Raw genomic sequence first — 25,312 nt, forward strand, 5'->3', positions numbered from 1 at the left:
TTCCACGCCCCGATATTAGGACTGATCATTTACGCTTAGCTGAAGAGGTTGGAGGCTTTTTCGAGCTTTTCCCTTTGAAATTTTTAGGAATTGAGGACTTAAGTTTATTCCCCCCACTAGTATTAGACGTCTGTTCCGATATTGAGGTAGCATCATTATCTGCATTAGAGACTATTAACTCTTCAGATCCCTGAAGAGAAGAGAATTTGTTACTAGTATTAACAATAGGAGGTTGCACAATACTAGACTGACCAAAATCGGTGTCCCCTAAACCTTCATCTGTAGGGGAGTTAAGATTGGGGATAGTCGAGCTAACATGAACCTTAGAAGAAGGTTGATCAATAGAATCTGCATTTTTAGAAGGAGGAATAACAGTCTGGAGAGAATTGTCGGGGAGAGCAGTAGTCACGCCAATATGACTGTCTGCGGTATTACCTTTAGGAACCCAAAGCATCTGAGACGGAACAAGATTGATATTCGATACCGTAGAAATTTGATTGTGAAGAGAGGTGGAAGAGGGCGTAGCAGAAGGACCCCCTTTGCCAGAATTTTGGAGCGGCACCTTGGGTCGTGAGTGAGAGTTCTTTCGCTGACCCCTAGAATTACTGCGTCCCCGAGACTGAGGAACCTGTTCAGAAGATTGAGCTGAGGGACAATTGGAGGAAACATGAGTTAAAGAAGCACAAGTAGCACAGGGCACCGGTTTCCATTCATACTGAATTTGTAACTTTATAACATCCCCTTCAATGGCAACAACAACGGTTTCAGGAAAGGGAGATGAAGTAGATACTTGGATACAGATCCTAGCATAGGTTAATCTAGTTTTAGCTGCTGTTAAAGCATCAACAGCAATCAGTATACCAATTTTAGAGGCTATTTTGGAAATCCCTTTAGAATTACAACAAACTAACGGGAGCTTATGAACTCTGACCCAGACAGGAACAGAGGAGAAATTTTCCCTGGTAGGGTTAAAATTTTTTGTTCAACGCTTACCGATCGAGTATCCCACCAAGCAAAGGTTCCACTCAGCCGCAGCAGGACCAGTGAAATCAGCGTCAAATGGAATAACTTCTTCCGGAGTTTCCATGAGAGAAACAGGTATATGCGGCGCAGAAGGAGCAGAAGTAGCGATAATATTAGACCAAAGACGATCTAATACGCGGGAGGAGGAAGGAGCAGCAGACGTGGATGCATGAGCCATGGGTGGAAACAAGGTGGTGTCTTGGAGGTCCATGAGGACCACCGGCAAAAGGCCGGTGGTACTAGACGGAAGAAAGGCAAGCTGCAAGCAGAGGAAGCGTGGAGAAGAAGGCGGCTAGCACCACCGGCAAAAGGCCGGTGGTACCAGGCGGGATAGAGGGAAGCAAAGGAGGCGGGAAGGAAGGAGGCGGCTAGGGCATCGCTCTAAAGAGATCCTTCATTAGACACATTAAAAATTATTTATTTATTTGAATTCATCTAGCATTTATTTTAACATGAAACAACATAACAGATAAGTCACTAAACATCGTCCCGATCAGGCATGAATTTGGAGGAGTATTTGGGTTGACAAGTTACAAAATTAAACTTGGAATCATCTGAATTTTGATTTCAACAAGTTTATTGTCAAACTTCTATCTTAATCGCCACCAAACTTTCATCTAACTGTCAAGGGACTTCCGTTCAATTGTCGGACCACAACCTAGCTATCGACCGCCGCCAGACTTTCACCGGACCGCGATCATTATAAATGCTCGAGTATCTATATAGAATGACAGACTCTCCAAACTATTGTAATTGCACCATCGCTAAGTAAAGGAATGGGGTCAACATTTGTAATTCAGTCAAAGTTAGTGGAATCATCTCATATGGGACAAGCCCCATGGTCTTTCCCTTTCCAGGTTTTACATAGAAAAAATTTGTGGTGTATTTGTGCTCTCTCTCCAACTATATATTTGTGTGCCGGATATTCGTGCATCGCTAGGATGAAAAATTTACTCACTCTACTGCTGCAAATATATTAGCCCGCAACAATAACATACATTTCTCTTTTGATATATATGAAAGAGTCTATCAATATATAATTCAGATGAAATTACTAATTATCCTTAAAAAAAAATTATAGAAGTAGAAAAGCATATAGAAGGTAAAAATAATTTAAATAGATCTAGCGAGGAACCATATGGCTAGAGCAAAAGTTGAGATTAGAAGAAGTTATTGTCAAAGGGATTGCTTATATATCTATTCAAAATAAATAGTACTAGAGATTATAGAAATATTATATGAATGTTATGGATATTTATCATGTGTGCATAATTTAGGGAATAAGCAATACTAAGAATATATATTGATGCATATATATATTTTTATGTTGAATTAATAAGGGATTGAACATAGTATTGTGGAGCTTTGGGAAGTGTTAGGAAGTTTTTTATTACTACATTGTTAAATAAATGAGATGTATTCATAGACAAGTGTTAAATCCTCATTGAGTCATAAAAGAGTTTATAAGAAAATTGGGATGATTCTTTGAGGCTTATTGGAGATGATAGATAATTAATGGTCCAGGTACTAATAATTGAATATATATATATATATATATATGGGTGTCCTTCAATGTCTGGCCACAACTTGCATCCAAACTCCAATCAAAATAGGCCATGACATATATGCATAGCCTGTGTACAACCTTGTACACTGTATTTTTAATACACACTGTGTACAGGTAATATCGCCCTTTTTTATTGAGAATTAGCTCTCCCAACTTCCCCATAGATTTTGTTTCATAAGAGAAAATGATAAAATGTTAGTGGACAAAGATTCTACTTCTTATTAACTTGTAGTAAGTTGCAAGAGCAACACTGACTTCCTATATCTTCAATGGAAAATAATGAATTATTAGATTATTTTTAGAATGGCAAATTTTTTGATGTTTGATGATGCATATGAGAATTTATCAAACTGTAATGATTTGTTGGACTACAATCACTCCCAAAGAAATCAACATGGACCATATCTTGGTATTATTTGGTTTGGTAACTTAAACCTAAGCTCAACTCTAGCACTTGATTATGCAACTAAAATATGGTTCACTTGTTGGATCATCATAATAGATTTTTAACTAAATGATATAACATATATGCAAAAAATATTGAAGGCATTTAAGGTGAACAAGCAAGTGAGGTTTAAAGTACCAATTAAAACTAAATTATGTTTTCATATTAATAACACTATTAAATACTTTAGTTCTTGAGCTAAAATATTTTTTAAGGATTTCTTATAACCTCACTAGAAATAAATTGAATAATAAGTTTAATAATAAAATCTCTAATCCTATTTAAGAAAATTAAATAGAAATTTTAGAATTTATAAACCTCCATAAAGATTTTGTTAGCCTTTGTAAAGTATTACAATGCTCCATAAAGATACTAAGCACACAATCCCATGAAAAATAAACTAAGCTTGGCCTCCAGTAAATTTTATTAATATTTGTAAGCTATTCAGCTAATAATCATAAAGGTTTATGAGCCTCTGTGAATGTTAATATCTTGGAACTTTTAATAATTGATATTAGTCATTTAGGACCAAATTAGGGGCATATTTCAAGTGAATTTTGAACATTGGTTGTCTATAGAAACAAGAATATATTGGTTTTAATATTTTCTATTTGATTTCTTAAAATTATAAGTCTTTATTATAAATAACATCATATATCTTAGGTCTAAACTTAATGCTGACAGACAAACTCTTAAGTCCATAATAAATTTCAGCCACCAAGCCGTTTCTTACGAAAAAATTTACGTGAGATTTCTAGATCCAATTGAAAGAAACACAATGTTTGCTTGATATCATGTTGATATTTAATGTTTTGGTGTTTTATGCACTCGACTTTATCACAATAATGGAATATCTCATATAATAATTAGTTTGTCTTTGTGATTTTATTTTTCATTAATTATTCAATTATATTTGGTTAAGTGTTCTGGATAACAACATTTAAAGAAGGAAGGTTTTCTCGAAGTGGTGTTTTGGTGTAAAAGCTTCTTCACCTGTGAAGGAGTAATGGTTTTTTGTTTAATGTAGGTTGTGCAGGAAATCATAGGTGTTGAGGACACCTAAATATGAACATAGGCTATGATTGAATCACATTAAAAATTATTACTTATTCATATTATGTTATCTTTATATTTTTAACTTATTGTAGTGCCTTGATTTCTAGTTATTCACTTTGTACCTTGGAAGAAAAAAAAAATAATTAAAAACTCAATTCAACACACCTGACCCCTACCCAATAAAAAATGACACTCTGCAACAAGACCTCTTTTATTTAATGGCATTCCTTTTGATTTTGAAAAGAGTAGAATGGTGAACTTTCAATCTTAGAACATGCTTATTTGGAACCTTATTATAAAGATTATATGAGTCCCAAGATTGCTGCTGGTGGCAAGAAAATTCCAAAACTCATTGAAGAATAAACCCTAATGTAATTAGATTTCAGATTATATAATGGTAAGTGATTAAAGTTTTGCACTAAACTTTAAAATATGATGAATATATGAAAGTTTATAATATGATAATAGGAATAAGATATAAGATAAACTAGTCATCACCTATAAAGGCAATGATGAGTTAAAAGAAAAGAGAACTAATATCTTAATGTAGGAATGCAAATTCTTTTAATATAGGAATGCAAGCTCTTTAGAATGAAGTTTAAATAAATTATTACGGAGATGTTTGGACATTTTACAAAGATTTTCAATGATCTCAGCTAGCCTCTCAAGTTATACACTAGCCGATAATAGGTAAATAAAATCCTCCATTATTTTGTTTCAATAATGGGATCTAAATGTAATAGTTATGCTATTTCTGAAGCAACAGTTTTATATTCTTATATTATTGGTCACTTTCATGGCTTCTTTGTGTCAAACAAGCAGAAAGTTGTTTGAATGATAAAGAAAGGAAAATATAAAGAAGAAATTAAATAATGTAGCAATCAAATCAAATTTCATGATTTAAGCAATAGCCGTTCACCACATTTAGAGAGTAAAGATAATGAAATGGCTTAACTTATTTGATAATTTGTAATGATGTAAGTAAGAGTAAGAAACCTACTAAGAAATTTTAAAATAAATTAAAGATTGGTCATAATATAGGTTAAAAGAAAGACATACATATATGTTTCAAGTGCAATAAGCTCATCCTTCTTAGATCAAAATGCCCTATAAATTAAAATGAAAGGAAAAATAAGTTGCATTCAAGAAGGGCAAAAAGGCATTGAGAATCACTTGGGAAGTCTCAAAAAGTGAAGAGACACCAATAGCATCATATGATAAGAAGAAGTAAATCTACATCTCATGGTCATTAATGACCAATCAGATAAGGTAAAGGAATTGTCTTACAATGAATTTTATGATATTTTACTTAAGAAGAATGTTATTTCAATTAATTTTCTATAATAAGTATGATTCTTTAAAGAAAGAGCATGAAAAACATGATTGATTGTACATTGAGTTATAAAATAAATTGTAATGTTGTAAAAAGAAAAATGAGAATTTATCTACTAAGGCATCTTTATATGATAGAATTCATAAAGAAAATTTATTTTTGAATGCAAGATTGAATATTTGAAATATTTGAAAGATTCTAATAAAAATGCATCTTATGATTTATCTAGCTGTTGAAAACTACACATTATAAATCTTATACATGTATAGATATTGGCACATAAGTTATGGAGGCTTAGGACATATTTTAAGAAACTATAACAATAGAATTGGACTCCATATGTTATTCACTATCTATTAAATTGAATAGGATAGTGCTAACATATAAGAAAAATTAAATAAGCTTTGCACAAAATATAAATAAACACTTTATAGATTTCTCTCGGACCCTTATGTCATGACCTGACCCGAGACGGATCCCACCCGCACCGGGTATAGATATTGGCACATAAGTTATGGAGGCTTAGGACATATTTTTAGAAACTATAACAATAGAATTGGACTCCATATGTTATTCGCTATCTATTAAATTGAATAGGATAGTGCTAACATATAAGAAAAATTAAATAAGCTTTGCACAAAATATAAATAAACACTTTATAAATTTCTCTCGGACCCTTACATTTCCCAACAAAAATAGATACTAGAATTCATACCAGTATGACTATATGTGCTAACATGAGGGGCCGCTCTTATGACTCTCAAACTTAACACAACATATATTCAAAAATTCAGGCCTTTATAGCTCCCAGCGCATTTACTACAACAAAACATCCTCCAACATCAGAACTCTTTAGAATCTTATATTTCAAGTAGATAAGCACATATATAATTGCATTTTAAATAAAATAAATAGAAATAATTATATGCAGAAGTGCGTAGAAAGCTCTACCAGTAATCAACAAATTCAATAATTTGGTATAATTTCATAAATTTAAAAATTTTATCAAATTACTTAGGATTGTTCAGAACATTATTTTGAAGCTTTAAATGTTCTACATTATTTTATGAGGTCATAATCATTTTCTAATTTGCTAAAAATAGCGCATATTTTTGTCTATCCAGTGAAATTTTTTAAAGAAAATACTAAAACGCCCAAAATACTCATATCTATAACATACAAAAAGTTACACAATGAAAATTTAGAAGATATGACGTTATCTATGTTTAAACATTACAAATTATAAATTTAATCAGGAAAATCCCCAAATTTGTGCATTTTAAAAAATTGAGATAGGTAGAATGTAATTTACATCGATTCGGGAAACTTCTCAAACAAGGCCTGGAGTACAAAATAGATCGAAGTGGGCTGAACCCTAACTTCCACAACATTTTTAGACATCGTAGAAAAATACAGTCGAAATAAAACACCGCCGAATTCAAAATACCCGGACAAAAATCTCCAGAAAATAACCAAAATGTGCACACTCGGCACGTCAACAACATACGGAAAATTACGCGGTAAAAACTGAACCAGACGGGAAATACGGACAAAAATCACTAACAAAAATCAATTCCGGACAGATAATACCACCAAACACGACGGTTCTGAAAATTGAGAAAGGCGGATTGTGCCTTACCTTGCGTACAACAATATCTTAAACAGTCTCGTCGAACGAAAACGGACCCGCGTCTTCCCAAAATCAACTTTTCCTTTTCTTTTCTTTTTCTCTTTCCTCGGATCTGAAATCGGATTTTTATTTTTATTTTTCTCTCTAATTGAAATGAGCTGATTTCCTTAAGTAATGCTCAGATCGGCCCGGCCAATCACCTCGATCGTCCTGAACGATCAGACCAAAAACACATCATCCTGGCCGATTCCCTGGACGATCCTCAGGACGATAATTAATTCTGAAAAAGTCCTGCTCTCTGTCTTTTGCCATCCACTGATCGTCCTGGGACGATGCCTCGATCGTCCTGGACGATCAGACCAAAAATAATCGTCCTGTGACGATTATTCAGGACGAAAATAATTTTTTCTTGGACGATGCTCTCTGACTTTTGCACTGAACTGATCGGCCTGGGACGATGTCCCCTATCGGCCCGGCCGGTCCTGGGAGGAAAATCACCTGGAGCAATCTGGGAAAATTCTGGAGCAAACCTTCAACTGATCGTCCCAGGACGATCCTAGATCGTCCTGGACGATCCTGGAGCAGAAACAGAACTTCACAATCTCCCCAACTTTGAAAAAATGTCATCCTTAACATTGTTCAATCCAAACGACGTCAGAACATGTACGGGTATGACTGTCTCATGTTAGACTCCTTCTCCCAAGTGGCTTTCTGTGCAGTACGGTGCTTCCACTGGACTTTAACCATCGGAATCTATTTACTTCGTAGCGGACGTCGTACGCCAAAATCAACTCTGGCTCTTCCTTATACGTCAGATTCTCCTGAATCTCAACCTCGTCAGCTGACAGCTTCTTCCCAGAGTCAGATACCCACTTCCTCAAAGTGGATACGTGAAACACGTTATGCACGTCAGGCATCGATTCATAAAGCAACAGTCGGTAAGCAGATTTTCCAATCCTTTCTAGGATTTCAAAAGGTCGTGAGGTATGTTAGACCTTGAACTGAACTTGCTCACCCTTCCAAAGTCTGGAAGTAAATCGTCTGTCTCGATCAGATACGATCACTTTAGGCACACCGTACTATCTAATAATTTCCTTCACATAAACCTGTGCCAAGCGATCCACCGGATCGGTCTGTCTGATCGGAAGAAAATGGGCGGACTTCGTCAGTCGATCTACAACCACCCAAATGGCGTCGTGTCCTTGTCTAGATCGAGGAAAACCCATCGCAAAGTCCATCGTTACCTCCTCCCACTTCCACTCAGGGATAGGCAACGACTGCAACAGTCCACCTGGTCGCTGATACTCTGCCTTCACCAACTGCAGGCCTCGCATCTCGACACAAACTCTGTCACATCCTTCTTCATCCCAGGCCACCAGAATAAAAGATTCATGTCAGCATACATCTTACCACTGCCTGGATGAATAGTATAGCCTGAATGATAAGATTCGTACAGAATCTCCTACCTCAAATCTCTAAACACAGGTATCAATAACCTGTTCTTGCAGAAAATAGCACCAGAATCAGAAATTTGAAGTTCAGGAGTCTTACCAAATCCAATATGAGCAATCAACTTCGAATAGTCAGAATCTGACTTCTTGACTTCTTGAATCCTTGCTTCCAAAGAAGACTGAATGCTCATCTGAGCCAAATCCAAACCACTGGAGGAAATCACCTCCAACTGTAATCGCTCCATGTCTCGAATCAGGAAATCGTCAAAAGTGAGCTGCAAACTTGATAATCCAGAGGACTTCCTGCTCAGAGCGTCTGCTACCACATTAGCCTTCCCAGGCTGATACGGAATGGTCAAATCATAGTCCTTGATCAACTCGAGCCATCTTCTCTGTCTCAGATTCAGATCCTTCTGAGTGAAAATGTACTTTAAGCTCTTATGATCAATGAAAATCTCACATCTGACGCCATACAGGTAATGACGCCAAATCTTCAAAGCAAACACAACAGCAGCTAACTCCAAATCATGCGTCGGGTAATTATTCTCATGTGGTTTCAACTGTCTCGAAGCGTAAGCAATTACCTGATCATGCTGCATCAAAACACATCCCAAACCTTTCAGTGAAGCATCACTGAACACCTGAAATCCTTCCATACCTGACGGAAGTGCTAACACTGGAGCTGAAGTCAAACAGTCCTTCAATCTCTAAAAACCAGCTTCACACTCCGGTGTCCAAACAAAAGGTACTGACTTCTGCGTCAGTCTCGTCAGAGGCGTCGAAATCTGTGAAAATCCCTTCACAAATTTGTATATTATGGAAACAACATCGTTATATCTGAGATATTCATAAAATCTAAGTTGTACGATAATTTTCAAGTACTCAAACAATTGTCAAATCTTAAAAACTTCATCATTTTTTTAAATATATTTTATAGTACAAGCAATCAAATACAATATATAGTGCAATTTTTCAAAGTAAGCATAATTAGCGAGTTAACTATATGATTAAGCATGGTGTTAAAAGAATTTAAATATAGGCAAAGTCGCTCATTTGAAATGCAACTTATGTCTAATCCAAAGAACAATGTAACAGATGATGTGGCAAGTAGATGACTTGACGTTATTCGTCCGTTTAACGGGTGACTTAGCCTTAGATAAGATTCTAACTTTCCCTTTCCTGATCATTCCTCTTCCTCTTTGCTATTTTTCGCAGACGCTTCGATTCTTCGCCGGCTAAAGGTAAGGTAAGTATTTTCTTAAGTATTTTATGTTAATTAAGTCAAATACAAATTGATTAGTGTCTATTTTGCTTAGATAAGTAAATTTATATTTTGCAGACTGTTTCTCTAATTTTTTATGTAAATCTCTTTGTTTTTTGAATTAATTTCAAAATTTGTTTGGGATAAATATAGATTTCTGCATTTAGAATGTGAATGTTAAAAATATTTTGTAAATTTGTGATTCAGGGTTGACTTATATATTTAAATTGATAATTTGTGGTAAATATACATGTTTTTTGGTTTCTTTTGGGATGGAGAAGATGGAGCTTGGATACAAATTTTTTTGAATTTTTTCATATTTTGTTAATTAAGCAATGCTCATTATATTTTGAAGTTATATGTATGTTAATTTGAATGAATTTTGAGACGAAATTCTTAATAAGTGTTAGTTTCAAAATAATTGAAGTTATGTTAAGTAGAGAGATAAATAGAAGTAATTTAAAATTTAAAATTTTAGTTTTTGTTTGGAGTTATTATTTGGTAGAGAGATAATTAGAAGTAATTTATTGGATATTAAATTTTTTCATATTATACTAATCATTTAAATATGTTTATGTCATAATTGAATTGATGTAGTATTTCATTATGATATTCTCTTGTTAATATTAGTTATAATATTTATAACTTAGGTTTAGGATTTAGAATTAATATAAATTAAAACAAACGTATACTAAGACTTTGTTATTTGTTCGTTTTTTTAGTGAAACGTACGAGTTCAATAATGAGTGGATGTGATGCAACCTTCATGCTACTGTATGGAGGTGAGTTACAAGTGGATGACAAATTCGCACCATGTTATTCTGGGGGTAGGAATCGTCCCTTACATGTGCCGAGAAATATAAACTTAGAGCAGCTTAAGTTAAGGATACTTAGAGCACTTAAGTATGATCCAACAAAGTTTTCTATGAACTTAGTATATCGAGTGTCTGTGGGAAATGAGTTTGTCACTTAACATGTTGAAGATAATGATGTTTGTCAAGTTCTATTATGTCAGGCTGAAACAGAATTTCTCATGTATGTTGATGTCGAAGAGATTAATATGACTGAAGATAATACTGATCCTCCAAATCCACAAAGATATGCAACTTCAACCCAAGTTGAAAGGGTTGATGTTGTCACTGGTCCTTCAAGGGCAGAAGCAGTAGAAGAAGCCCTTCATTAGTGAGTTCCCTATATCTTATATCACTAATAGTTATGTAAAAAATTCTATTATTGATTAATAAATGATAAATAATATTTTCAATGTAGTGATACAGAGAACCAACAGACGCAGAAACCTCCAGTACCGTCTACACAATCAGTCCCTTCAAATCATTATGATTATGAAACTATGAGTAGTGGCTCTAGTGAGTAGTGCTCTGATAATGATGGTGCTGATCTTTTACCAATGGTTAATGATAGAGTTGCAGTTGATAATGAGGAGATAAGAAATGACATCCAAGATTACTGCTCTAGATCAGTCGGCAGTAAAGATATAATGGTGGCAAATAATAACTACGCCGAGACTTGTAGGACTACACAACAATGGGATCAGGAAGTTGACTTTGATGATGTTTATGATGCGGTGATAATGGAGGATGAATTCTCGATTCCTAACGACTTAATTGAAGGAATGTGCTTCACAAAAAAAATTGATATGCAATTTGCATTACAAGGCTGGTCAATTAAAAATAATGTTCAATATATTGTCATCGCATCGAATACAAAGAAATTTACGGTTGCTTGTGCAAAGCATGATTGCCTGGTGTATCCTTGCCTATGGCAGCTTCATTCTACTCAAAGTAAATGCTTAGGCATTATATGGAAAATCTCATATATAAAGAATCAATATACATGTATCTCTCCAATTCTCGAAAGTGACCACCGTCGGTGTAACTCACAGTTTGTAAGTTTCTACATTCTACACACAATTAGAAAGCAGATGGACTTGAAGCCAAGGAAGATAATTGGTCGCATGAAATCGAAGTTTAATATTAAAGTGTCGTACATGAAATCTTATTTAATTACAATATAAATGTAATAGGTGGAATGAGGATCGACTAAGAGAGTTGCTAGTTAGAAATATCATTAGCTATAGAGATGAGCTCGATGGTTTTCTTGATAGTCAGATATCTTCCTAAAGTTTTGAAATGAAAAATTAACTTATTATTTTCAATTCATATAAGTTATTATTGAATACTCAGGTAATTTAGCAGCCATACACGCCTAATATTCATGCTCAGGTCGCACAGATTTGTCTATCAGGGGAGGACATTTGGATTGCACGAGTGCCCATGATTAGTTGGAAGATGGTTGAGTGGCACTTGCCAGATAGAGTACTACGAAAATTTGGATTGTGCCCCACTACTAACGTCCAACCAATGGAACCAAGCTTCAAAAAGGTAGATGGTCGTGGGAAACCAGACATGGACTGGATGTTGTACCACCAAGCCCACATTACCATATGGGAGAGCAGGCGTGGATATATAGTTACAGGGGACCTCCTTAACCAGCATAATGACTACTCGATTCATCACTACATACAGTGGTACAAGTCATGGGCAACACTATACATGTTAAAAGCACTTATTGAGCCTCCCACAACGACATATCCTAGAGCTCCCTCTAAGCGCCTTCTGGTAGGTTCAAATTAAACATACTATAAATTCATTAGATAAATTTTTTGTGAAATAATAACACATTTCTTTTGTTAATTCAGAGGGATTTTTTCCTGGGTACACAACAATAGAGGGACATAAACACAGTGGTAGAGCTTTCTCGTGATTTACGCAGGCAGTTGTATATTCAAGATCAAGGATACTTTGATGATAGAAGTGAGCATGATACACCATTTTCTATGATCCAGGACGCTCCTCAGCATTACAGTGGATATGTTGGACCCTCCTCTTATCCTGATCAAGGGCTCTCAGGGGACCTCTTCAGTAACCAGGTGCCAGCGAATTTGGATACATACCTCATCCCAGATTTTGTACCAAGCTCCCTTCATACAGATGACATAGTTGAGGAAGAAATTGTTGTGGAGGAACATCACATGTTACGTCAAAGGCCACGACAACCTCCACAACATTACACTCCAGGCATTGATGCATTGCATAGAGGCCACGTAGGCGACGCTAGTTCATCTTTTTATGTATTTCATTATGCTTATGTAATGGGTCATTTAAATTATTACCATTTTATTTATGACTTTTTTTTACTTGACTAGTAAAATGCACTCGAACCTATTTAAAATATTTTTCTTATATTTATAATGAAACAGGCATTAACTCTAATCATCCCTATTCAATACTAATTATTATTTTCATTATTCTTAGCATATATAACTAATACATACATTTGTGGTGCCAATCTTTTTATTCTAAAATCTAATTTAAAATAATAATAATAATTAGTTAATGAGTGTTAAATCTAATATCTTTGAATAGTTAAATCTAATATCAAATCTTATAGTCAGAAAAAATTCGATTTACATATTATTCTTACACCACTTGTAGAATTTTTTTTAAAACCTTTTAAACACTACTCATTATTATTATTTTTTTTAATAATAAGGCAAAGTCGTCTATCTAATGGGTGACTTATAAGTCGCTCATTATCTGGACGACTTATTAATATCTAGAAATTCTTTGTCTACTCAATTTAACCGCTAACTGACTCAAGTAATCCTAGTTAGCATATGTTGTATGTTAAACAGATGATTTTGCCTATTTTTAATTTTTTAAAACATGCTTAAAATGTTAATACAATTTATAATTATACTTATTCTTAAAATTTTTCCAATCTATAACAATAACATCAAGTCTTTATCTAACTACATGATGTCGGCTATATGAATCATTTTTCCTTCATTGTATCATATTAAGAGTCAAAGTCTCATTTAAATATAAAAAGGAAAGGTCATTTCTTATATTCTCTAACCAAATTTTTTTAAGTTTACCTCTACCTTTCTTAACATAACTAAAATCAAATATTTGTACTTTTCTAACCGGATCATCAAAAGGCTACCATTTTATGTGACCAAATCATCTAAGACAACTCCCTCTAAACTTATCTTCCACTGGAGCTACTCCAACATTTTCATGTGTATGCTCATTTCACGTACAATCTCTAAGAGTACAAGCAATCAAATAAACTGTGAAAATTGACTGCAACTTAGTACTATAAGATGCACATTGTCGGTTCATACAAACATCTTCATGAACTGCGAAGCCCGCTTTAGTTGTGAAAAGTGAGTGGAAACACTTAGTAGATGCAGAAACATGTCTGGATTACAAAGAAGTTTAATTTATACAAAATAAGCCAACTATACTACTCTGGCTTATGAAGATGATGAAGAATATACAGAGATGCAGATGACAAGAAAATGCAGACGGAATAACTAAGTAGATCAATTCCTGTTGTAATTGCCACCATTTTGCTTCTTTCGAACATCTTGACGAGAAGAATCATGACAATTACATGTCCAACCTTTGTCTTAAGTTCATCAAGCGAGCTTATTTTCATCCACTTTGGTCGCTCCTGGACAAAAAACCCCATGAACAGGTTCAGCACAACTCTTTAGCAAGTTGATAGAATCAAAATCTGATTTTTTATCAGAAATAAGAAGAAATTTTGGTTCAGATGAGATTTAGGCTTCGTTTGGGGCGGCTTTTTTACTACTTCTTAAAGCAGCTTTTTAGTTAAAAAATTAAAATTTTTGTACTATAAAGCTGCTTTAAGAAGCAGTGAGAAAGCCGTCCCAAACGAAGCCTTAGGCTTTCGTTTGGGACGGCTTTCTTACTGTTTTAAGAAACAGTAAGAAAGCCGTCCCAAACGAAACCTTAAAATCCTTGAAATTGCTTTGAAATGAATGCAATATATATAAATATGAAATCAACTCTTATGTGATGCTCATACCAAAATAAATCTTAAGATTTTAAAACTCATCAGGACAAAATTTTGATGAGTATATCCTCACCATTTTCCCCCCTTAAATACTAGCTCTTTATGTTGCAAAGATCCATCAAATGCTGAACTTAAGCTTCGTTTGGGACAGCTTTCATATTGCTTTCTAAAACAGCTTTATAGTATAATAATTTTTAGAATAAAAAAAATTTGTACTAAAAATTGTTTTCAAAAACAGAAAAAAAATATATCTCTTATACATCATAAATAGGTGCATTTGAATCAAAACCCTTCAGAATTTTAAGACAACTATGTTTGAGATACCAAACAATTTGAGCTCAAAAGCATTTTGGTAAAATGATTTAAGCAAATGGGTCAAAAAACATTACATAGAACAAATGAAAGGAGAAACCAGATGGATTGCTTCGTAACTAGAAATTTATTAGAGACACCCTTTTACCTTCAATGTGAACATGCCAAACAAGGAAGACCCTTTAAGAGCACGGTCCACAGCAGGAGGCGCTCCGAGTGGTGAATTGCTGATGAATAGTCCATACAAGCCCATTGCAAATATCAGCATAACCGTACCAGCAAGATAGACATCTGTGGAGAAATAAAGTAGTAAACCCCAACATTTCAATCAAGTTATGCAAATTTTGAGAACAAAACTTCACAGGAAGGGGAGATTGTAAGGACCCGTTTTTAATTTGCTAATTTGAAATATCAAAATTCAATTTTTAGTTTATCAAAATTATTGAATATATTTTGAATTTAATTGAGCTGCCGAGATTAAATTTATTTAAATGGATTAGCTCGTTCGGATCTACTTAAATAGACTAATTTTTCAATACAAATATTTTTTGCTACAATTTTAATAAAGAGATAAAATTAAATTTAAAAATACACATTTTTTTTATTTAGGGGAGAAATGACTAATCGATTCAAGTAAATCAACACAAGGGGATCAATTAACCCTTTCCGAGTCAAATGAGTGAGGGGAAGGGGATGACCGAGCGAGACAGTGAAAAAGAGATCAAGAGCGAGCAAAAGATAGAAAGAGATAGATAGATAGAGAGAGAGAGAGATGCAATGCATGAAACGAAGATAGAGATCGAGAGAGTGAAATGAAGACAGAGTATGGGTGAGAGGAAAGCTAAGAGGGAGAGAGGTGAATGGTTGAGTGAGAGAGAGAGAGAGATAAGGAAGTCAGGCAAGCAAAGATGTATGACTTGGATCCATGATGTCAAGCAAAAGCCACCATTTGGTCAAGAAAAAGGCGAGCAAGCTAGCACATTAATTTCTCTTTTTTTGTCCTTGATATAAACAAATTAAACCTTAATACTATGTAATGCATTTCCCCTTCTTTAAAAGAAAAGATGATAATGATGGGGAAGAAACTTTCCTATGGTTTTTTATATGGGTAAGTTAGATAATATATATATATATATATATATATATATATATATATATATATATAGGATTGCTTTAGAAAAAAACAGAATAGTGAAATTGTTTCATAAAGTTTCATATAAATAATTAAATTATTTCTTAATAATTACAAAGACTATAGGTTATACGTTATCTTTCTTTAAACTAGAAAAAAGGCAATTTTAAACTAAGAATCTCTATGTTATAACTTAATGTACACATTCTCTGAAAGAGAATTAAGTATAAAGCATGGATTTCTTAATACGTATAAAAGATATGCTTTATATTAAGGTTTGAATAAAGATCATTAAAAACCTTCTTGGCAGTATTAATGAAATAGATATAAGCATATGTAATTTAAGAAATTACAAGCAATTTATTTTTATAAGATATAAATTATAATTATAGTCAATATAATGACCTATAATAGCAGAGAATCAGTGTAAATGATTTTTGTTGTAAAAACAACTAGAAGTTTGCTTAACTAAATAGAAATCAAATTTAAGGGAAAAAATAATATTTCAAGTGACTATATTGTGTAGGTATTTTATTCTTTGATTGGGTTTGATTTATAGGATATTAGGAGTAAATAATTGAAGATGAGGATATTGAAGAATAGCATTTGCACATCTCAAGTGGGTAGTTACATTTCTAAGTTAGAGTAATGCCTTTCTTCTTCGAAGACTATTGTATTTGATAAACATGCTTATAGTTCACTTTCCTTGTTTGTTAATCTGTATTATGACAAAATCACTTCACATATGATGTCCAATGAATTTTCTTTTTTATTATTTGATCTGTCATATTGTCAGGAATGAAATATATGTTTTCATGCTATCCCAAGATTTTTTTATTATGTATCTTTCCTCATAAAAATATATTATATATTAAAAGGCTGCAAAATGAAATTATGTATATTAAAGTGTTGGCATGTGCATATTGATATATGGAATTCATCCTTTTATGACACTAGCAGAGAACACTAATATATATGTGATGTTGGTTTTACCTTTCACCTCAAATAATAGTACAAATAAGACCTATGCCCCACTATACCGACGGGGTACATATCAACCAAGGGGCAAGTTGGAGCCTTCCATTTCAAGATATTAATGGGCCCATTCTATGTCCCATTATGCCAAGGAGGCAAGTATCGACCAGGGGTGATTTGGGTTAGACAATGCTCCTAAAGACGAATCAATAAGCATATAGAAATGTATAAGATATATTAAGTTTAAAAAAATGACTAGCATGTATATTGTTTATTTTTCCTTCGAATTACTATGATTTAGAAATATAATTGATCCACTATGTTATATTAGTAAATCACTATTTCTTTAAATTAATAATTCAGAATAAGATCTTTATTCTATAATAGAATGAATTTTGATGATTTAGTTGCTCTTTCAATATGTTGGAAATTATTATTATAAGAAAATGTATGAACATTGATTTTAGTAAACGAAATTTTAAAATCAGTTAATTTTAAAATCAGTTCGACAGAATAGTCCCACATCTATACTCCGAGCTCTTGGGCCAGGTCTTGACAAAGGTGGATAACAGCCAAGATAAAAGCAAGTGTTCGCCTTGAGCAAAAATGCAACGAACAATAATATATAACACAACAAAAAATCTGAAAAGTATAAGCCTCACCAATAGCCTCAACCAATCGAAGGACCATTTGCCCAGTATGAACTCCTTTAAGACAACTTGTCCAATAAACCTTGTATGCATCAACAATGTAAACACATCCCTAATGAAGAAAAAGGACTGTCAGATTAGAACATTTAAAAATACCTTGGAAGTTTATGATATATGTTAAGCATCATTATCTGAAAAGTACAAAAAGTTATTCAAAAGTTTCCATCACAAAATAATCTAACCAAATAACACAACATTATTTTGAAAGCAATCATGATATCACAAACCCTACTAACCTCTATAATTTTGTACTTCAACTTATTTATCTCCTACTAGTCCAACCATATTCTTATTGTTAACCTTTCAATATAGAAAAACATATAATCTTCCCCAATATCCCTGAACTTTTCTGCTTTCTATTTAGTTTCTTTATATAACAATATGCATTCCTCTTTTTCATCATAATGTCCACCAATTCTCTTATCGTCCCATTCAAAGTTTTCAAATTTCATGAGACAAATCTAAAAAATTGTTTTAAGAAGCAACAAAAAAATCATCCCAAACGAAGCCTTAGACAATGGTAAAAAATTGCTTACTTCTCACCAAAATCAGTTTAGATTGAAGTCTTAGCCAATCATTGTCTACGTCTCACCACAATTAGGTAAGATTGTGGTGTGGCACATCACTTCAAGAAAACACCCTAACACTGATAAAATTCAACTATTAAAGTTTACACCTTTTTTTTCTTTTTGGTTTGACATGCATTGTTTGAATGTTGTCAACCTAATATCAACTGTTAAATTAAGGAAGCTAAGTATTAAAATGAAGAAGAATAAAATTGTTGAATAAAAGATAAAGAACTAGAGAGGGGATGATACACTGAATTCTCCCAAGTTAAAAACACCGCTAAACTCTCTATTGAATATGAAAAGTTGAATGTTCCAATTCAATTGTTCATTTCACAAAATAGAGTATTTTAGGACACAGCATGATAATCACAGCAGTTATTGTAGGAAAATAAGATAAAAATTTTCATAAAATCTGAACCTGAATTAAGTGGTGAAATTTCAACCTTTTTTTACTATAGTAAAAAGAGAAGGTTATCAAAGTACAAGTCAAAAATTAACAGAGACATAATAGATACCAGTAGAATGAGAAAGAATTTATTATGAGAACCAAAATACAACGGCAAAAGAGTGGTTCAACTTTCTTAGCAAGTGTTTGTTAGCTTGCTGACAGTTTACCAAATAAATTTCACACACCAAGATGGAAATACAGTGGAAACGTATCCCTATATTGTAGTTTTAATAAAATTATGGAAATCAAATTTAGCATTATGGGTAGATACTTACATTTAGAAAGCACAACAAAGAACCTGCGAGTGAACCGCCAACAGCCAAAAGGGCCAAGAATCGAAAGTCAAATATGAGCTGATTAATAAAAGGAGAAGCAAAGTATTGTCAGTGTCAGTAAGAAAGTACATAAGCATAAATCATAGTTTTTTTATAGTAAAATCCAAAAAAAATGTCTAAAATGCTCTGAGATAAAAATGAAATTTAAAATCAACAGATTCAGGTCCAATGTTTTAACAAGACGAAGAGTGCAATTGGGATTAGCAATAGATTATGAAATTTCATTGGTGCGGTTTAATAGGTTTAATACAAAGGCCATGCACTATCAAGCTCAGATATAGACCTACTATTGAACACATGTGACAAAATATTAAAAACTACAGGACAAGCCTTTATTGCTGTCTGAAATTACACCTTCTCTCTCATCCCTTTTCCTTCTATCTCATATCTTCTCCTTCTTCTTCACTTTCTCCCCTCACCTAAGCTCCTGACAGCCAAGCCCATTGAGAATGAAAGGAAAATGAGGAAATAATGACTGTGCTTACTTTTTTTTTTATTTAATCACACAAAGACGACATATCATTTATCCTTTAATTAATACAATTAAAAGACAAGGTTTGAAGGTAATTTGAAATCATGATAACATAATGACAGTTTGCATCTTCCATGTCAAGATAAAATTCGTATGCTGGGGGCACAGTGGTTATTTGGCTAAGAGAATACAAAGGAAAATTAACGGAATGTTATGGATATAATTGAAAAAATTGCTTAAAACCTAAGTAAAATAATTTTAAAGAAATCATTAAATCATAATTAGATTCCATAAGAAATTTAAATAATTTTGTGCAACACTTGGTGATTAAAATACAGTGAAAGTGAGAAAAAATAATTAAAATAAATCATATTAAGCATTTCACTTAAAATATATAAAATCATTTTAAATGCTAAATGAATATTATGATGCATTATTTATGTTCATAGCACTTCAACTTGGTTGCACCGTTGTAGTAACGTAAATAGATAGGATAGGATTTGACTGGATCTCATAACAACAACCACCCTTAGCCTTAAGGGAAGAATTCCAAGCTCCAAAGGTGGTCGATGGCCCCCTTCTGTCTCTCTATTGTCTTAGCAGACAAGGGAAAACTCAAATTACCTCTCAATTTCTTCTTATAAAGTCTAATTTTCTTCTTATAAAGTAAAATTCTTTGACCTAATTATTTCCTACGTATTCCAAAAACTCTTATAACTCCAATTTTAAATTAATTGTCGATCATACTACAATTATAGAGCTTGGATATATGCATAGCTTAGATGAAGATGTATGAAGAGAGTTCAAGGAAAACTCTGAACTCTCGAGCGTCAAGAGCTCAACAGCTCGTGCAGTCAATTAACTCCGAAGATTGTATTTTAACAAGGTAAGAGCATTGGTGTAATCCTATATTGCTTAGTTGAAAAATATAATGATGTAGATTGTAGGAATATCAAGCTCTACAGATTTAAACTTTTGGTTAAACAGAAAATTTGAGCGTTCTTTCATTAAGTCTAACTCTAATCCCCTTCTGATTCACTCTCTCTAAAAAGCAATCCTCACCATATCATAGGTATTCTCAGTACAAAATATTACTCAACCACTATTGCACATTAGCACTCTGTCAAAATTTCAACAGCCATCCCTAACCCATTATTCTCCTTCATATCCCTTGATCTCTAGCCAAACTCCACGGTAAAAAAAATTGACATTCTATCTCGTGCATGATAATAAAGAGGTTTAACCCAAAATAGAACAATTTTAAATCTTCAAACAGACATGAATATGCGATTTGTCGAATCGATTGGTAAGGGTTTGCATACTTTCTCGATGAAGGATTCCGCAGAGGGAGTGCGTTGGACAAAGGAAGTATCCCCGTTATCGGCAACAAGCTTGTAAGCAAGCCCGTCTTCTCCAAGGTTCGAGCCATCAAGAAAGCGGCCGCTGGTAGAATGGGTGGAGTCGGTCGCGGAAGGATCAGCTACGCTTTCACTGGGAAGATAGGGTGAAGACGATGAGGATCGAAGACAAGTGATGGGAAATCGACGAACACCGCAAGGATTCAAGAATAGACAGCGAGATGAAGGCCGAATCGACAAAGCGCAATAGGCCAGCGGGGTTCCGAGCGCGGCAGCCATGACGCCGGCTCTCCGAGATCTTCGAGGTCGAAGAATCACAGCAGATGAGTTATGAGGGCTGGCTTTGACTACCGCTGTCGTCAAGTACTCGCGCACATTTCTTTCGTCAGCACCCTCCAATGCGCCTTCTCTAGCTGCACGGCTCTCGCTTCACCGTTTGCGTCTGCTGTGAGCCACATGAAAGTTTTTTTAAAAAGGCAGGCGAGCGAATCTCGCGAGATATTTTTTTAAAACAATAGACAAAACTAATATAGCATAATATTATAATATATATCTATATTTACAACGGGCCTATATTGTGATTGAGTTATCCCTCAAATTTAGAAGAAATTATACTAGATTCGGAGGTCAATTAAAATACGTCACATTAGTAGTACCGAGTCACAGTATCAAATAATACCGAGCGAAGCGAAACAGTGACGTGGGGTATTCTGATTCGTTTCCGGACGGCATTCAGCATCCGTACAGAATAATTAATCCAAATTTAGAAAAAAAATTATAAAATGGGGATGAGACCTATAATATTTTATGATGTAAAATATTATTCATTAAAAAGAATGATAAAATTAAGTGTTACAGAGATGAGAGTGATTTATACTTATTTGTAGTAGTTTCGCTTTTGAGAGATATGATGTTAATCGAGTATATATGTGAAAAGTTGGATTAACTCTAGTGTCAAATAAGATTAGAGAGTTGATTGATATAGTTTGGTCACATAAAATATTGACTTTCTGATGATCTGATTAAGAGAGTTGATCTATTTGATATTTTGATTTGATACATGTTAAGAAAGATAAAAATAGACCTAAAAGATTTGTGATTTGACTACAAGATATTAGAATTTATATTTTTATTTATTTCTAAGTGACTATTTGGTTGAAAGTAAAAAGAGTATAAAATATTCTTAATACACAGGTTTTGAAAATTTTGACGTTTAATTCGATAAAAAAGAAATGCAAAAATAAAATAATGCAGTGTAAATTATTTTAGTTCATTTTTTAGATAAACAAACACCCATCTTTAGCGAGAATAATTTACACCGCAAATAAGTTCCCTTGGCCTCGTCACCACCCTTCATCAACCACCCGCCACCAACAACCACCATCGTTGGTCGTCCCATGCACTTTTTTTTTTATAATTTACATTGCATTCAATTTACTTCAAAACAAATAAAAAAATAAAATCTTGCATTTCTTTTTTAGACCATCTCCAACCGTTCGGCAAACAGCTAAATGGAGGCCCTCAAACGTCGCAACCGAACGTCATTTCTTCCGTCATTTAATCGCAGTTGAACAGTGCAACGCCAATATTGGCGTCGCACTGTTCACTTGCGTCATTTCTTTCTCTCTACCGAACTCGCCTGAGAAAGGCGCGAAAGAAACAAGCGGTGGTTTTGGGGCAAAACGGCGTTCCACTGAAGATGAATCACGACACTTTTTGATTTTACTGTATTTTGTAGTGAAAAATGAGAATTTCGGTTAGAGATGCCCTTAGTCATCCAAATAACTCCAAAAAAATCATTTTATATTGCATTATTTTTTCAAGCAATCAAACAACCCCTTAGATTTTCGTCTTTGTATAAGCTTTTATAATCTTGTCATTTTTTTAGGAACATTTGAGTAAATTAAGATAAATTCACACATAAATTATGTAATTAAATTTTGAATCTAAAATCTAGTGTGGTAACAAAAACTCCTAATCAACAAAATCAAATGAACTATCTTATCATATATTTGATTATGTGTTTTTCCCCTAATAATTTTTTTGTCGCGTTGTAATCATTAAATATCTTTTGTATTTCTTTTTTATATCTTAAATTTTTGGGATTTTTACATACCTAACACCTAAAAATGTTTAAAATACAAATTTAACATCTAAACTAACCTATTTACTAATATACCACCTAAACCACTCATTTTAAATCAATTATACCACTCCGTCTTCGGACGTTCGCTCCGTTCATCCCGTTCGTTTCGTTCATCCCCTTGTGTTCACCACTTCAGGAAGTCCGCCTGTCCGCCACTTCACAGTCCGCTTCACAGTCCGCATCCTCGTTCGTGAGGACTTCGCCTTATCCTGATTTACTGAAGATGCTTTGGATTAAAAGACAGTGGCTAAAGACATGAAGAAGGGAATTAAAGAGTTGTGCATAAAATAGAACTAAACATTAATAAAAGCAGAGCAGACGAATCAGAATTAAAGCATATTTCGACTGTGTCCAGAGATGCTTTCCGATTCATAATTTTGTAGCTTATTCTACAGAAACTATTTTGTCGCTAATTCAAGTGGAGAAGACGCGAACTGTGCGATGAAGAAGGGAAAAAAAGATCGATGAAAAAAGACGCTAACTGTGCATATTTCGGCCAACCATCGCTTGTATGAAAAAGTAAAAAAAAAAAAAAGCAGAACCAGACTAGATGAACTGAACCAGACGCGAACTTTTTCATGCCTGTATCAGATGCAAAGCTGAACAAAAATTCATGGAGAGCATGTTTGAGAACAAAAATCCATGCCTGAATCAGATGTCGAAGCTGTGAATAAGACGAGCAGGTGGGATTTGCGAACGGTGTGATTCAACCAGAAGTTCGCCAAGCAGATTGATTCGCAAATGAAAGGCATGTGTCGCACTAGATTCGCGAACTGTGTGATTCACATCAAGAGAAGAAGCTGCTCTACTGAGTTACAGTTTCCAGCCCTCTTTCGCGGTTTGGTGTTGACGGAAGGCGACGGGGAGGCAACAGAATGTTATTTTTGATGAGAATAAGGGTTTCAAGTGTTAACACCACTGATAAGTTTTACAACTTATATAAGCAAATACGCTTATAACCACTGCTCCACCTTCTCTTACAGAGCATCATTACAAGTAGTGGCTCGCTGCCACAGCCGCCCATCTGCTCTGTTATTCCTGCCATTATAACGACCTTTGATACTTTCTCTTATTATATAGCTGAATGTACTCAACATGAAACTATTAGTAAAAAATGAAAACTATTCAGCTGCAACTCATACCTTCGTCTTCTTCCATCTGCTCTTGTTCTGTTTTTATCTAACAGTTTCTCTGCAGGTTTCTTCATGGTATCAGAGCCACCGGATTAATATCCTCCCCCGATCGCTCATTCTCCGATGGCTGACAGTCAGACCTCTTCTACTCCTCAAGTCATCTCTACAGCACCTACAGTGGATATCACCATTCCAGCTCCATTGAAGTTCATTATCTCGAACATCAAGCACATAGTGAACATCCAGCTCAATAGCGACAATCACGCTATCTGGAAGTTACAGGTTCTAAAAATTTTTTCTGCAAACGGATTTGACGGCTTTCTCAATGGTCTTGAAGTATGCCCACCAAAACACATTGCATCTTCCCCTGGCAACATTACGCTGAACCCACTCTACCAAACTTGGCAACTAACTGATCAAAATCTCTCAGCCGCACTGTTCTCTACAATCTCTCCAAGTATACTTCCATATGTGCTTACCCTGCAAACAACCCATGAGATATGGGATTCTTTAGAGAAACGGCTGCAACCAACTAATCGTTCGAGAGTTATACAACTCAAGAACGAGTTGTACCGTATTGAGATGAAAGATCTCACTGTGAATGCATACCTAACTCACGTGAAAACCTTGGTAGATAACATCGCAGCGGCTGGATCAACCGTGGAACCAGAAGACATCATCCTTCATATACTGAATGGCTTGCCTTCGTCTTACAATGCCTTTAAGACTGCCATTCGCACTCGTCCCTCCAGCATTCCACTCGACGAACTCTACTCCTTGCTACTCAGTGAAGAAATTAACATCCACAATGATCAGTCTAAGGATGCAACTGCTGCTGCAGATTCAGTTGCACTCGCAGCCTTCAAAACACCAGCTGTTCGAACTGCTCCAGTCGACCAACTAAAATCACCGCGAGGCCGTTTCAACTCAAACAGGGGATCTGCAACGAGAAATTTCAACTCTACCAACCGACCACCCCACAACACCTCTGCTCCTCGCGTCATTTGTCAAATTTGCAACAAACCAGGTCATATCGCAGCACAATGCTGGC

At 34.4% G+C, this 25,312-nt stretch overlaps 1 protein-coding gene across 1 annotated transcript; it reads right to left on the reverse strand.

Annotated features, from left to right (window-relative positions):
- Window positions 1-13,913: 13,913 nt before the first annotated feature.
- On the reverse strand, window positions 13,914-21,436 carry LOC110106805. Its single transcript, XM_020836822.2, has 5 exons — window positions 20,947-21,436; window positions 19,093-19,170; window positions 17,753-17,852; window positions 15,132-15,274; window positions 13,914-14,305 (listed from the first exon to the last, which is right to left on the reverse strand). The coding sequence occupies exons 1-5, from the start codon at window positions 21,259-21,261 to the stop codon at window positions 14,096-14,098; spliced, it is 846 nt and encodes a 281-aa protein (XP_020692481.1). The 5' UTR covers window positions 21,262-21,436; the 3' UTR covers window positions 13,914-14,095.
- Between the last annotated feature and the right edge of the window lie 3,876 nt (window positions 21,437-25,312).

Source organism: Dendrobium catenatum, unplaced genomic scaffold, assembly GCF_001605985.2.
Source record: "Dendrobium catenatum unplaced genomic scaffold, ASM160598v2 fragScaff_scaffold_106, whole genome shotgun sequence".
NCBI lineage: Eukaryota > Viridiplantae > Streptophyta > Magnoliopsida > Asparagales > Orchidaceae > Dendrobium > Dendrobium catenatum.

Excerpts from the sequence above, each read along its gene's own strand:
- LOC110106805 (XM_020836822.2), bottom strand. The coding sequence starts at position 21,261 with ATGGCTGCCGCGCTCGGAACCCCGCTGGCCTATTGCGCTTTGTCGATT. Across the intron at positions 17,853-19,092 it reads CTTTGTTGTGCTTTCTAAAT|GGATGTGTTTACATTGTTGA; the intron begins GTAAGTATCTAC and ends TTTCTTCATTAG. Across the intron at positions 15,275-17,752 it reads TCGATTGGTTGAGGCTATTG|ATGTCTATCTTGCTGGTACG; the intron begins GTGAGGCTTATA and ends ATTTCTCCACAG.